Below are 15614 nucleotides of genomic sequence, written 5' to 3'. Positions count from 1 at the left end.
CCAACGTTAGTCCCTGCCGCATGTGACCACTGAAGCCCACCAGCGACCTCAGCAAAAAAACATGGGGTGTCACTACCTGTGACATCCTTTGGTCCTTTTCTTAGGCCACTGCTTGAACTCCGCTTTCACATGACCACTAAGGCCAATCAGTAGAAGCGACCCGAGCTGTCACATCTGGCGAGGACTTCCAGCAAAAGGCAGCCTTGCACTATTGCAGTATTGCGCTACCTTGCAGGTTTTCAATACTGAATAGCATTAATATTTGCGAAATGTTAATGCCAGTACGGTTATGAGTTGCCCACAGAATTGTGCCAGTCACAAAGCAATAACTATAAAATAATCACAAAGATTCCTTGCCAGCAGCGCCATTACACATGCGACAGACCCCGCACCCATGCAATGTACTGTGCTTATTTCTGCACTCCTGTCTACTTCACTAGCAGGGATTTATATTTAAGTAGCAAATGTGCCATTCTGTATGGTCAGAGACCTTCATTGTAGAAATTCACCAACCAAGAAGTGAAATATCAGTAATATTTTCTGTCGTGGCAGATATGTAGTAATACAAGACTAGGCAAAGATACTAGAACTGCCTGCTATGAAGTTGGGAAGCCAGGAGCCACTGCAAAAAATCCAGCCAAAGCCTGTGTGCTTACATATAACCGATTCTAGTACAGTTATTTGTGTTATGGTTGCATGTGTGTCTCACCACTAAGGGTATATTCCTATTTCTAGGATTTGCCATATGCACTTTCTGTGATAGAGATCTGAGATTGACACTGACACTGATTTCTGCCATAGATATGCTATTTGATCTGCATAATGATCAGCCCTTTTATCCTTTCTGTGTGAAATCCATGTAAACAAGGAGTCTTTAAAATCCACAGCACAGTCATTATTTTACGTGGAATGTTTTTTTTTTTTTTTTTAACTACATTTGAATTGAGGACAAAATACCCCATTCAGCTCATTGGATGCAAAATGTCAGCTTATCTGAATCCACGTCTAAACCTTCATCCATCGTGAACATGTGAACTAAGACTAACATTCGATTATATATTTATAATGTGTATATAGATTGCATCCTTAATAAATTTCCATAAATAAACTGTTTTCTTTTTCCATAGGACGTCCTTCATTCTGTCTGCAATCCGGTAGGAAAAGTGGAACGAATAGTCATTTTTAAGAGGAATGGAATCCAGGCCATGGTAGAATATCCTTTACTGCAGTAAGGATTAATCTGACATTAGTAGGTGGGCCTCAAATGTAGTCAGTGGGATAAGGGTTAAGTCTACACTGTCAGGGTCTGAGGTTGCTAGGTGGGGTGGCATAGACACACAAGTCCAGTTTCTTTAGTCCAAAACAAAGGAAGAGTTTTATTTTTAATCAAAAAGGTAGTGCAGCAACAAAAGGAAACAACACAAAAATAAATACCTGCCTGAATAGGCTCTAACTAAACATAGAATAGGTTACCTCACCTAGGATAGCAGACTCAACAGTAGGTTGCATCAACCAAGGCAGCTCCAACAGTCTGACCTTCCTGCTGGCTCTCCAGCCAAGCTCTGTCCACAGTCTTGCTGCTGGAGCTGACCTTTTAAATCTCACTGGTGAGGACAATTCTCAGCAGCTGACACGCTGCAGAAACATCCACAATGTGTGGACTGGAGGGGGTTGGAATGACAGGTCCCACTACCAACCTACCTGCCATTCCTAAAAATCCAGCCCAATAGAGAGAACTTGAAATAACACCTAGCAGACAAAAGTTATCTGCTGAGAACCAGTCTTTCTGGAGTTTTTCATCTCTCCCACCTGAGTAGTCTGGGTGAGATGTACACCCCCTCCATTACCTGACCAGCCATCGGCTTACAACACACATATACAATCTGATCTGCATACACAGTGAAACTTGTAATCTATAAATCCCAGCATAGGGGAATACAACTAGTACACAACAAAAGAGAAGGATACTGACCACAAATATACAAAAAGCCCATATGTATATATGCATACACATCCAACCCCCTTCTTTGGAGACAAGATAGAGGCTACAGTGCCCCCATATTAGAGATTAGAACAGCTAAATGACAGCCAGTCTTTTCTTCTTTTTTTACTTATGGATAGGCGTATAGCTGAGTTTACAGGTCTGCTCAGTAACCTGGGGGAGGTAGCTGTACAGTATGAGTTGCATTCCCCTGGCTCGCAGTGCTAGCACACAGGGGATGTGGGCAGCTCTCGGGGCTAGAGTTGGGCATTGCTGCTATGTAACCAGTTGTTTCAGAATTGTTGACTGTAGATAAAATTAGTTATTTCATTCTGCAGCCTTTTAATGTAGTCGTGATAAAATTTGTAGAATATATATTTTGCAGAGAAAATACATACAGAAATACGTGTGTTCTTATACTAAAAATACATGCATTTCTGAAAAACTTTTTTTTTTTTTGCATGTGTGTTTAATATAAAAACACATGTTTGTTTATGGCGAAAAGCACCGTGTAAAACCATCCTAAAGGTCAGTGAAGCCACCTTGACTACTAAATATAGTTGATATGATTTACCTCTTACTGTATTACTTCCAGCACTAAATGTAGACAAGCACTTACAAATGTGCTCCAAGTGCATCTTATTTCAAAGTATATTTCCATCTCCTGCTAAAGGAAATATTGGGAGTATAGTTAATGTACACAATTACACTTTTCTTGTAGCTGTTCTCTGGGTCGTCCCGTCTAAAGATTCCTTCATATGTGAAAACAGTTAAAATGCTTTTGTCAAATTGTCATGGCATATAGCTTGGATATTATAGTAGCTAGCGTAACGGATATGCATAGGAAACTAGATGGCTTAGCACTCTGCTCCAGGAAAATTTAGAAGGGTTTTCTCTCTATCCCCCACTGTTCTCAAGCAGTAAGTGCAGTTAGCTTTGGTGCCTGATATGTTATTTAGTCTCTGTACAGTGAAGAGGGCAGTGTCAGGCAGGGGGTGTGACTCTGAGCTCTGACACTGGCTGCCTCTAATTGGAGCTCTGAATCACCCCCCTGCCTGACACCGCCCTCCTGACATTACAAAGTTTATATATCACATTGGACACCAAAATGAACGGCATTGATAGCTTGGGAATGGTGGGGGCTACTGAAAAAATTACAACTATGCTGGAATCAGAGTTGCCTATTAACAATGCCAAGAACTGGAATTGGTGGAGGTGGTCCGCTTTAAAAAGAGAGTTGGTTAGAGAAATGTTTTTTCATTACAGAATTTTATTTTAGTATGTACATATGAAAATATACATTTATTTCTTTTACTGAGGCTCAGCTTAGACAGCACTTTAGTTATTATATAGGGGAATTCCAGCAATGTGTTCACAGAGTGTTTTCTGTGTTCAGTTGATTCCATCTGCATGGTCAGTAGATGGAATTATTTATTTTTTTCCTATTGCATTGTTTTGTTGCTTGCTGTCGCTTGTCGGCACCATATTTGTATGTTTAGTTTGATTTGTATATAGTGCATTAGCTATGGAGCCCTATATTTCTACGCAATGGAAATAGATTCCACTATCAGGCATATACATAATGTATGCTGGACCAGAAACAAGTCCAGTATACATTATGTATGTAGTCAGTCCTGGAGATCCAGATCTGCTTTCCTGCTGTGAGTTAGAGCTAGGATACACCAGCAAAGGATTATTGAAACTTCTTGCTGTTCACATATTCTTCAGAAGCCTTTATCATATTTGACCAGTATGAGACAGATGGGCAGCGCAACAATCCAGGAGAAAGTTGTGTGTTTGTCTAGTTTTATCTCTAAGTATTAGTGAATAGTGAAGGCACAGCATTTCATCACATACTTATTTTTAATGTCTTTTATCAGTATTATAAAATGCTACGTTGAATGCTATAAAAGATATTAAATATTGCCGGCTATTGTATCACATTTCTTATTATTGTGAGTTCATGCATTTATTAGCATCCATGTTCCTTAACTCATTTGGACATTTGAGACTGTACATAGTGCCCAGAAGGCCAAAGCTGCACTGAATGGAGCAGACATTTATGTTGGATGCTGCACACTAAAAATAGAATATGCCAGGGTAAGTCTTGTTCACTCTTCGCTCTGTCTATCTCTTTACTGTTTCTTTAGCTGCAGTGACATTAACCACTTGTTTCATTGCACACAGCCCACGCGCCTCAACGTTATTCGCAATGACAATGATAGTTGGGATTACAGCAAACCCTACTTGAACAGACGAGGTAGGAGTTTCACAGTTTTGTCATGTATGGATAATGTTGTGTGTGGTTCCATTCTGGTTTAGGTCCAGAGTAGCTTTCCTGTAGGTTTTGTTTTAGTACCTGTCTCTGTGGTGAACCATTCAGATACCAGAAGAAGCCCCCACATGCTGACATGCTTGCAGTGCTGTTTCTCTGAACAGATTCACTCCCTGTTTTTCCCTCTCACTTTCTATCTGTATGCTAAGAGAAGGAATGTATTTTATCAATCCATAAACTTGCACGCTGCAACTCAACGGACAAGACTTTATTCCCAAGCTGGACAAGGCATTCCGAAGTCTAGTGGAGGATCATCCATCAGGCTGACTCTACCATGCACCATATCGGCATCAGCTCTCTGAAAATATCCTTCTTAAAACCACAGACTTGCAACTCACTTTGACTGCATTCTGCATGCATCATCACCACCACCACAGGCTCCTAGAGATGGACAATTGAGAGCCCTCTGCATACTTGCATGGATTGAATATGGTGTCATTGCTCCTTGAAAAGTGTCACCTGGATGTACATTGACTTAATAATGTGAGTGCAAATCAGCATTTTCAGGACTTTAGAGGAATGGCATATCTTCTCACTGTATATGACTTTTCAGATACACAGGCCTTTGTTTTCTAGATTTCTGCGGTTTGTGAATTTAGTCACCTTCACAATGCAGTCCAGGTAGATGTTAATCACGGGAATGATTTGCAATTTCCTTTTCTGCTCTATATCGCTACCAACATTTCCTAGTAGTCTTTACAAAAACATACAGGTTTCAGAGACTTTGCATCCCCAAGTTATTCCATTAAAGGCTATGGACACCTTTGTACGTGAAAAATTAATAACTGCACATCTCACTAGGTTTCTGTAGTGAAGTAAGAGTTGCACAGATCTGACACTTTGTGCATTCATTTTATTCATTCCGCAACCCTCATAGCTGGTTTACAACCTATTCTGCATTTAAATGGGGATTTTCCATAGCACTGGTCATGTTATCTTATCTGGCTGTTTTTATTTCTTGTGAAGGAGCACAGTTTATTATTATTATTTATTATTATTATTATTATTATTATTATTATCTTCATTTATATAGCAGCCACATATTCCGTAACACTATACAAATCAGAGGACACATGGACAGACAATATGAAACATTACAATGTGACAAAGAAATAAACATATCAAACAGTATGAATAAGGGCCTTGCTCACAAGAGCTTACATTCTAAGCTTCATCTAAGCTCTTCACTCTCCCTTCCAGGGCTGTGGAGTCTGTACACCAAACCTCCAAATATGACTCCTCTATTTTCCCACATCCTGACTCCAACTCTGACTCCTGGTCTGACTTGGACTCCTTCACTAAATGACTAACACCCATGTACAAATAGAAGCCGTAAAGCTCCTTTATTTCAGGAAAAAAAAAACTAGTGATCTAACTGCTATGAAAGTATCTGACAATACGTAACAAACTTATACATCTAATTCATGATACGATATTGATATTTGTATAAAAATCACTGTATCATTTAGAAGTTAAGTTTGGTAACTTATTTTCCAGATCCAATTCCACCCAAAACTGACTCTGGCTCCTCTTTCAGCGGCTATTTTGTGTATCTTGCCTTTGCCCTCCATTCTTCCGCTGTGAGATGTTGATCCCTCTACACTGTAGACAATCATTCCACGACACTTATCTATGAGCTGCTGTAGGTTCTCTTTCCTATACTGTGTTATGAGGTACTTTGTGTGACCTCCCCTCCCCTACAATGTCCTGTTAGATTCTGAAGACCATCTTTCCCCTACACTTCTCTATGAGCTGTTGTAGATCATAATGTGCTATGGGTTACCTCCCCTGCACACTGTGCCGTGAGCAGCTGTAGATTATTTTTCCTATGTGTTGTGAGGTGCTATGTGTGACCTCTCCACCCCTACAGTGTGCTGTTAGATGATAGACCATCTTCTTTACACTGTGCTGTGGGCTGCTGGAGACCATTCTTTCCCATAATGTGCTGTTAGGTGCTATGAGTTACTTCGCTACCTTACACTGTGCTGTGAGGTACCGTATACCATTTTGTCTACAACGTGCTTTGAGCTGTTGTAGACTATCTTCATCCTAGACTATGCTGTGAGCTGCTGTATACCTTGTTCCCTCTACACTGTGAAGTGAGCTGCTGTAGACAGCCTTCACCATACACAGTGCATTGTGCTGCTGTATACCCTGTTCCCCCTACACTATGCTGTGAGCTGCTGTATACCCTGTTCCCCCTACACTATGCTGTGATCTGCTGTAGACAGTCTTCCACCTAAACTGTGATAGGAGTTGGCTAAGTAGTGATCACATGAGCATTCACAAGAGATGTGTAGAGGTGCTGCAGTGTAAACTATCAAAGATCTCTAAGATTTTGCACAAAAAGGAATAGAGCTACTTTCAGGGTATAGAAAAGCATCCAAGATACAAAACCCCCCCACAATAAAACATATGACATTTTTAACAGAAATAAATTGCAAATACAGAAAATTTCATAAAATACATAAAATGATCAAAAAAACTTTTTATGAAGGTTTCCATAGCCTTTAAACGATGGAACACGTAAGACATTTATGGATGTAATTAACATCTTGTACATAAGTGTAGCGGCCTTGTTGTGAAATGTATTTCTCAAGATCCCTATTCCTTTGTGGTTTCCAGAACTTGCAGATCTCCTTTTGGGTTTAGTTTGAAAGATTATAAAAATGAGTGAAACTCAGAACATCCAAAATGTACAAAGAAAATTATATTGCACATGTCTATTTATAGATGTGTGGAAATCAACAATCGGACACTTCATTTATTATGTTCTCTCTTCTGGCTATATTTATTACATATCCTTTAAAACAATGCAAGCATGTGCCTATACAAGAAAGCACTGTGAATACTGCACTGTGACAATCTCTGCTGTATGAAGGTTTCAGACTCTCGCTTCCTTCAGTGACCTCTGTCACCAAGACCTCTGTCACCAAGACTACTGCTAAAGTTGCCAGCTTATGTAAGAATGTTATAAAAAATTTATTTATTTATTTTTATTTATTTTTTTTTTGGGGGGGGGGCTTGGAGTGGCCTTCTGATTGGAGGGTCACTTTAATTGTCTGTTTGTATTTTATTACATATACTTTATAGTTATGTACAAATGATAGTGTTTTCACAGTTAGTGGTGAAACAATATCACTGGAGTTATTGCACAGGAAGAGGGATATATGTAGAAAATATATCCTCTGTAAACTCAAACTTATCTCAAATATATCCAGTTATGAAGAGTTTCTGAATTTTATCTTGCCCATAGGCAAACAAGTCAAAGCAACATAGTGTGAAAGAGTGTTTGTCACCTTCGATGTGCCCCATATTATTGTGTTTGTGTGTCCTATTGAATGGTCTTCAATATCTCATTACCCAGGTTCCCAGTATTACTTCAGCATATAAAACACTTATGTTGTAAAGGAATATTCTGGATCTAGCAAATATAATAATTGCATGAAGTTTTCAAGTTTTATAGTCTATTAGCAGAAGGAACCCGGCTTTGCACAGGTATATTTTCTTTTTTGTTTGTGTAAGAATAGGTTGGTTGCTATGGAAACCTGGTGTAAATCTGTGTGTATGTAAAGACTGAAGAACCTGCGAGCTTCCATTGGTCCCTAAGCGTCATTTGTATCTCTTATTTGGATATCAGTGAAAAATCTGTGATCATTTGTTATGGAAACCTGGAATAAAGCTGTGTGCATATGAGCTTGTATAGCAGTATCATCTACCGCGCCCTGTCCCTATAAACCTGACGTACAGCGGTGAAGAAAAATGGCTGGGCTGTAATGGAAACCTGGAGTAAAACTGTGTGCATGTGGAAACTATGCGCCTGCGAGCTTCTATTGGCTGATAAGGGACATGTGTATGGCAATTGGAATATGAGTGAAAGACTTGCAGGCTTGTATTCGCTAATGCAGGTTTTTTTTTGGGGGGGGAGGAATGATACATCCTAGAGAGCTGAGACCTGGTCTAAAACCTTCCTGGACACCTGATAAACCTGTGTGCCAAATTTGGTGAGGATCGGACCAGTCATTTGGTCGTGCATAAAGAACAGACAAAAAAATCATTTTTATATATATAAGAGGTAAAAGATGTGTATAAATTCTGTCCAGTTTCTAGACATGAAACAAAATTCCATTGATTCTCGGCTTATGATTACATTTATGCCCAAATGATACATTGTACCAAGCCCTTCACCTGTGTAATCATCATGCTGTAACACAGAGCAAACATACAGGCATATGGCACCTGGCCCTTTCAATTTGACGCTGGACTAGGTACTCCATGGAGCAGTCAGTATTCACAGTGTGTTAGCATTGTATTGATTCTTGCTGTAGCCAGAAGAGTTGAAATTCTGTTCTCCAAGCAGGCCTCATCCTTGTATGGCCAGCTCTATTGTGTCTGAATATCTCATTTGTCTGTAATTTCGGTGAACAGTTAAGGACAAGGTGCAGTACTGTAATATAACTAGGGTTGAGCGATTGGGATCGAAAAAGATCGGATTCCAATCGGCGATCGAGTAAATTTCGCGATCGGAATTCTGACCGATCTTTTCCAGCAGGATTGCGATCGGAGATTTTTTCAAGATCGGCTCAGCTATCAAGTGACTTTTCCCATAGAGAGGCATTGACTAGGGTTGAGGATCGGAAAAGATCGGATCCCAATCGGCGATCGAGCAAATTTCACGAACGGGATCGGCTGGAAAATGATCGGAAATCGGATTTTGAAATCGATCCTGAAATCTCAACATTGGCTCTACCCTAAATATAACACAAGTCAGCTGCCCTTGTGGTAACCCAGAGCACCAGCCTTTGTGACGTTTCCTATGAATGAAGCCATTTGTACTTACAGGCGTATTCCCATCTGGAACATTCATGGCATATTCATCTCTTAGATTTTTCTGGCATATCCTGTGAATATGCTATAAACGTCCCAGGGTAATACTCTTGTAAAGTGGTTTCTTACAATCAACATTTATTCTCTATTCAAAGCACAGCTGATAAATGTCTGGCCGCAGGGACCTATCACCAGCACCTATGGGTAGGTGCTCAATAGAGATTGTGGACATCCCCTTTAAACTATCCTTATTGTGCACAGGCTTATAAGTGTCTATTGAGCCCTGCTTAATTTATTATTCTTAATTGTATTCATGGAGCATAAATTGAATGTTAATGTTTACTGGATTAAATTAAGAAAAAACATGTCTATTTTCCTGTTTAATTCTGTTCAGCATTAAAATGTCATACTGTTGTGTATTGTTCAATGCGGATTGTTAATTGTGAAACCATGTAATACAGGTTATTGTTGGATTATGCTGAGACCTCTTGAAAGGAATCCTCTTTGAAAATGGTGAAGCTTGTAGTATGAATAAGGTACTGTGTAAAGCATGTGACTTGTTACATTCCTATTCCTGAAATGTTGCGTTGCTGATATGAAATGCGATTGTATTCCTTGTGTAGTAACAATTCTGCAGCATCTTTTTCTTAGAACTCCTCGGGTTCCTCTTCTTCACACACTTTTTTCCAGTATATTTTAGATATTGTTTTCTTTGTTCCTCACTCCCCGTAGCGCTTTTTTTTTTTTTTTGTATTTTTTTTTAGTATCATTCGATTGGGTAACTCCTTTTTTTTTAACTGAATATTTTTGATCTATTAGCAGAAAAGAAGTTTTATAACAAAAATAATTTGAGGTTTATAAAACTTAAACTTTAATGTCTAAAAGAAAAAAAAAGTTCTAAAGTTCTCTTTAGCAGTGCAGGAAGCTCTGCCCCCATATTTATCATATATTGTTAGTATACACACACATATCAAATGCCACAGAGAGTCTCTTTCCAAATTGCTGTATGTTTGGTTTTATATCACCTAGAAAATTTCTTCTAGTGTCATCTGAAAGCTGCAGCGTATCATATCAATAACCTTCCCTACAAGCTGAAGATATCATATTGGCAGAATATGGAGACTCTCAGCACTTTTCAGTTCACTATGTTACATTTCCAAACCTATGCAGTCCAGTCACATTAATGTGACCACCTGTCAAAATCCAGAATAACCACCTTTGGCAGAGCGGGCCGCTGCGAGACGTGCAGGAAGAGAGGGGATGATGTGATGATGTCACTGGGATGTTGAGCCATGCCGACTCCAGTGCTGTGGCCAGCTGCGCTACGTTACGCGGTTGAGCATCCATGGCATGAACTACCCGATCAAGGTGGTCCCACAGATTCTCGATTGGGTTCAAGTCCGGGGAATTTGCTGGCCAAGGGAATACGGTAAACTCATCCTGGTGCTCCTCAAATCACGCACGTACACTGCGAGCTTTATGACACGTCGCATTGTCCTGCTGGTAGATACCATCATCCTGAGGAAAAACAATTCGCATGTAGGGGTGAACATGGTCTGCAAGGATAGATGCATACTTGTGTTGATCCATCGTGCCTTCCACAGATGGCTGATGACACGTGCCTTCTGCCATTGGTTATTTAACGTTGACGCCAAAAGTAGGCGGTGGTCACATTAATATGACTGGACTGTGTATAATTGCCACTCAGAGATTACGTTGTGTAGTGGAGAAAACCCTCATATTACATTTATTCCCACAGATGCCTTGGTTGCTATTGAGCACATTATCTGAGGGGTTAAAGTTCTGAGATCTGAATTTTTACCTATCCCATAAGCTTCTGACAGGTGTCAAATGTATAACACAGCTAACACCTTCTGTGAATGGTATAAGCTCAGCCCCCAAGTCTGAGCCTGAATCTTGGAACAGCATACAGATATAAAGGCTAAAGGGTTAAAGCAACACCTGACTGTAGAGTTTCTGAAACTGTTTAAAAAAAAATCCCAGTACAGGCCAAAGTGTATAACTAGCATTTGTGGCTACACAGTCTGACACTGTGCACTGTATGGCGACACTCAGTTGTCAGTTCTGAGAAGAGATGATCCAGACAAGTATTTCCTAACACAGGCCTGTCGGGAAAGCTGACAGGACATCTTTAGAGTGATTCCTGCTGCAGACATGGTGTCTATGGCGCACAGCCGTATACCGCCACTATTTCACCCACTATTTATTTCTCAACTTTCAGATGTATTTCATTTTTTTTTTCACCAACCTGTTCTATGCCTATCATGAAAAACAATTGTGTTCATATAGTTTACTATAAAAAACTGTTAGACGCTCTGTATTCTTCTTCTTCTGTATCTTGCATCATCTTGTATTTCTCTGTAACTCAGATTATTACTTCCTATTTCATATTTGGTGAAATTTCTTCAGTCTCGCTTGTATCTGATTTGTTATTTTTCTACAATGGATGTCAGTATGGGAATATTTGCTTTGTACATGTGGGATTTTTGAGCCTGAAAACTCTTGTATGGAAGACTATAGTAAAAGGGTTTACAGATTATGTAACCTCTAAGGGTGAGTTCACACGGAGGAAAGTGGAGCGCAATCTGGCACGTATACACGTGTGAGCAGATTGCGCTCGCAAAAAGATCCCATTCATTTCAATGGGAGTTAGGATCGTATATGCCGCGTTATTTTACGGGTGCAAAATAACGCGGCGTATACGCTCCTAACTCCCATTGAAATGAATGGGAGCATTTTGAGCGCGTCATCTGCCGGCACGTGTATACGTGCCAGATCACACTCAATGTTACATCGTGTGAACTTACCATTATCGACTAGATCCCTGCATTTTGCAGATTTTATTTTTTTTTTTCTGGGGGGGGGGGGGGTTAAGAGGTGGAAATAGTTTCTTCATTAATTCCTATGAGATAGTTCTACAATCTAATCTAGTCTACACTGTTATGATTATTTGCCATGCTTATGGACCATGACTGCAAAGATAGGGATTCTTTACTTACACTGGCTCCTCAAAAGGGTTGGGATATTTCCAATATGATCTCTATATATCTCCTGTCTACTGTTCTGTTGATTTAGTCTGTTATAACATCATAAAACCCTTCTAATGGTTGATATTATCATTAAAAAATAGGCAATAAATAACCAGGATTTATTTGTTAATGCATGATCTATGTTCAACTTACTAATAATTAATATTTTGTTCTTTTCCAGACCACGGTAAGGGGCGCCAGAGACAAGCCATTCTGGGAGACCACCCATCATCCTATAGTTATGATGGCTATGGTATGCTACTTCTATATCTTTCTTTAATCTTTCCAGTCAGTGGTGTAATGAGACCCACTACTATAGGATCACCTTACTTTGGGAGGATCAGAGGTCGAAGAGAACCAGTAGCTCCATTTACCGCTATGAAATAAACATATGACACTGCCCCTGTCTTTTGACAATACTTTGACAAGTCACATAATCTGCACCCAGCACCCCCTCCAATCAGTTGTTCTCTGCAGGCAATACACAGGGAATGGGACAGGAAGCAGACAGCTCTGTTCTCTGTGTAGTGGTGGGACTGAGACACTGCAGATTAGCTCGCCATTCATGAAATAGCCACTGTTAGAGGGTCATGTGACCTGACCCATCTATCGGCAACCATATTAATGCTGCACTGCACAGATATAACTGAAGGGTTGCACTTTCTTCACCCCCCAAATGTGTTTACATAACCCCACAGGGCTTCACAATGTACCACAATGCACATTTGGCTTTGGTTAAAATAGCTGTCACCTGAAAGAGCATTCAGAGAACAATTATTGCATATGTATAGCCAACTGAAACCCCAATATAATGAATAGCAATGTTTGCAACTTATATTTCAATTGTGTATTGTTGTAAAATATGTTGTGCAGATGTGGCATTTTTCTAAATTATTTTTATCACGCACTAAAGACTTTTCAATAACAGAAACCCTAAATCTTTTTGTGCAGGAAATCATGGCCCATTACTACCATTACCAAACCGCTACAGAATGGGATCTAGAGACACCCCAGAGCTGGTTTCATATCCTTTGCCGCAGACGTCGTCTTCATACATCCATGGTGGGCCTCCGGTTGGTTCAGTAGCCATGGTTAGTGGCCTCCACCAGGAAAAGATGAACTGTTATCAAGTGTTTAACTTGTTCTGCTTATATGGAAACATTGAAAAGGTAAGGAAGGACTGAGGAGCTGTGTACAACTCTGTATACAACTTTACATAAAATAAGTATTTTTAGATGATACATATGGCCTTCTCTTCTATCTAGAGGCCATGATTCTGTGTAACCTGCATGAAAATGCTAGTACATGTTTTCTAGTGCAGTGTTTTTAAACCTTTTGCAACCCCTAGCAACAAAATTTTCTAATCGGGTACCCTCAAGAAATCTTATAAATGTATATTTAAAAAAATAAATATATAAATAAAGGTCCTTGTGGAGGCACTTGTTGTTGGAAAACACTGTTATGAGGCACCTTTAGCTAGTAAAAAGTGGAAGCACTTAAGATGCATGCAACATTACAAGGCAGTTTTATCCTTAACCTACTCCATGGATGCACAATGGTGGTTATGGTAACTATTTTTTATTGTTATGCATACCCCCTGAACCCATAGGTTGAGATCAGTGGCGTACCTACCGGGGTTGCAGGGGTAGCGGCTGCCACAGGGCCCAGGACATTAGGGGCCCAGCGACAGCCGCTACCGCTACATGTTTTTTCTTTTCTTAATAGGCCGTTACAGGCCCTATTTACTTACCGATTCTAGCAGTGGCTGGGATTGGTAAGTGACGCCACAGGCCCCACAAATGTCATTATTATACTCAGGGGTCTTTCCAGAACCCCGAGTATAATGATTGGAAGTGCAGGAGAGGTCAGTTAACATAACAAACACTGTTACCTCTCCGGGAAGGTTCGGTCCTACTTCTGTGACTCTCCCTGATGTCACATGACCCGGGACATGAAGATGGCAGACACCACAGAGGACTGCAGCGGAGCTGGAGATAGGTGAGTAACAGTGTTTTTTTATGTTGGTACCCCCTTCGGGCTCCGATTATTATACTCTGTGGTCTGAAAAGACCCCAGGGTATAATAATTGTACATGGGTGTCCACAGTAGGGCATAATACTGTGTGCTGGGACCACTATGGGGTATAATAGTGTGTGCTGTTGCCACTATGGGGCATAATAGTGTGTGTAGGGGCCACTATGGGGCATAATACAATGATGAGTGCACCAAAGTAGGCGGTGGTCACATTATTGTGACTGGACTGTGTAGTTATGTCAATAGAAAAATAAAGAACTTAAGAATTTTGGAAGCATTAACGTCCATCTTACCCTATTTCCTTAAGGGGTTAACAAGGCTAGCTGTCTGATGCAACAGATAAACAAAATTAGTCAGCCCTGCTAAATAATATGAAGTATATGTGCAGGTAGGCGCTGCCATGATGCAGTACAGTCTCTAAGATCAAAAGTGCTGTAACTACTGTATATATAAATTCCTGAGAACTAGGTTCTTAGCACACATTGTGTGAGCCCATCTCCCTACAATGCTCATACAATGTGTCCTGAGAACCTCATTGTCATGTGTGAATCTACATTAAGACAATCTGCCTGCATTCGAGTTTGTGCAGGCCTGCTGAGATTTTCTTTCTCTTCATTTTTATGAGAAGACATGCCTTTCATAGCTGGCCTTATTTCACATGATCACGAAATCCAAGTTTATCCAGTGTGGTTTACATGTATCCCCCTTCATATGTTGCTGATCCAGACTTTATTACATTGTTCCAATTTTTCTTTGATTACAGGTGAAGTTCATGAAGACGATTCCAGGCACAGCGCTGGTGGAGATGGGTGATGAGTATGCCGTGGAAAGAGCAGTTACTCATCTCAATAACGTGAAGGTTTTTGGACAGAGACTTAATGTTTGGTAAGACAGATGGGGTTATGTAACATTTATTTATTATACATAATAACGCCTTGCAGACGTTGTTGCAAGGCTGCAGTGCTAACCACTGAACCACCGTGCTGCTGGACATTTATTTATTCCTGCTGATGTATTCATCGACATGAAATCTTAATGGAGAACCTTGAGATTCTCTTACAGTATATTCGTGGTTACAGTTTAAAATCTCCAAGATTTCATTAAAAAGTAGAGACTGAGATATTTGACATTTTCTTCAACACTCCTGTTTAAATGTATAAGAGGATATGTTGTATTGATAGTGAGGCATCTGCTAAAATGATACAAATGCAAGTGATACTCAATGTACTGAACAGCATCCTGAGCTCCAATATAGGATGCCATAAGGGCTGGTTCACACGGGGAAAGAGAGGGCGGGTTTTGACGTGTAATCCACCTCAAAATTAGCCCCCTCACAATAGAAGTCTATGTAGACCGCTAGCATTCTTTTTTCCGCTAGTGGTGAAAA

The 15614-nt window shown here is 40.1% G+C and overlaps 1 protein-coding gene across 1 annotated transcript in view; it reads left to right on the top strand.

Moving 5' to 3' along the window:
- LOC142197339 (heterogeneous nuclear ribonucleoprotein L-like) overlaps window positions 1-15614 on the top strand; it is a 53302-nt gene that overhangs the window by 19719 nt on the left and 17969 nt on the right. Inside the window, exons 4-9 of the mRNA XM_075267551.1 lie at window positions 1128-1215; window positions 3987-4081; window positions 4169-4241; window positions 12375-12446; window positions 13145-13362; window positions 14991-15112. Coding sequence (XP_075123652.1) covers window positions 1128-1215; window positions 3987-4081; window positions 4169-4241; window positions 12375-12446; window positions 13145-13362; window positions 14991-15112 — 668 coding nt within the window. The remainder of the gene's footprint in view (window positions 1-1127; window positions 1216-3986; window positions 4082-4168; window positions 4242-12374; window positions 12447-13144; window positions 13363-14990; window positions 15113-15614) is intronic.

The sequence above is a fragment of the Leptodactylus fuscus genome, chromosome 3 (assembly GCF_031893055.1).
Source record: "Leptodactylus fuscus isolate aLepFus1 chromosome 3, aLepFus1.hap2, whole genome shotgun sequence".
NCBI classification, from domain to species: Eukaryota; Metazoa; Chordata; class Amphibia; order Anura; family Leptodactylidae; genus Leptodactylus; species Leptodactylus fuscus.
This window is presented reverse-complemented; position numbering and strand designations above follow the sequence as displayed.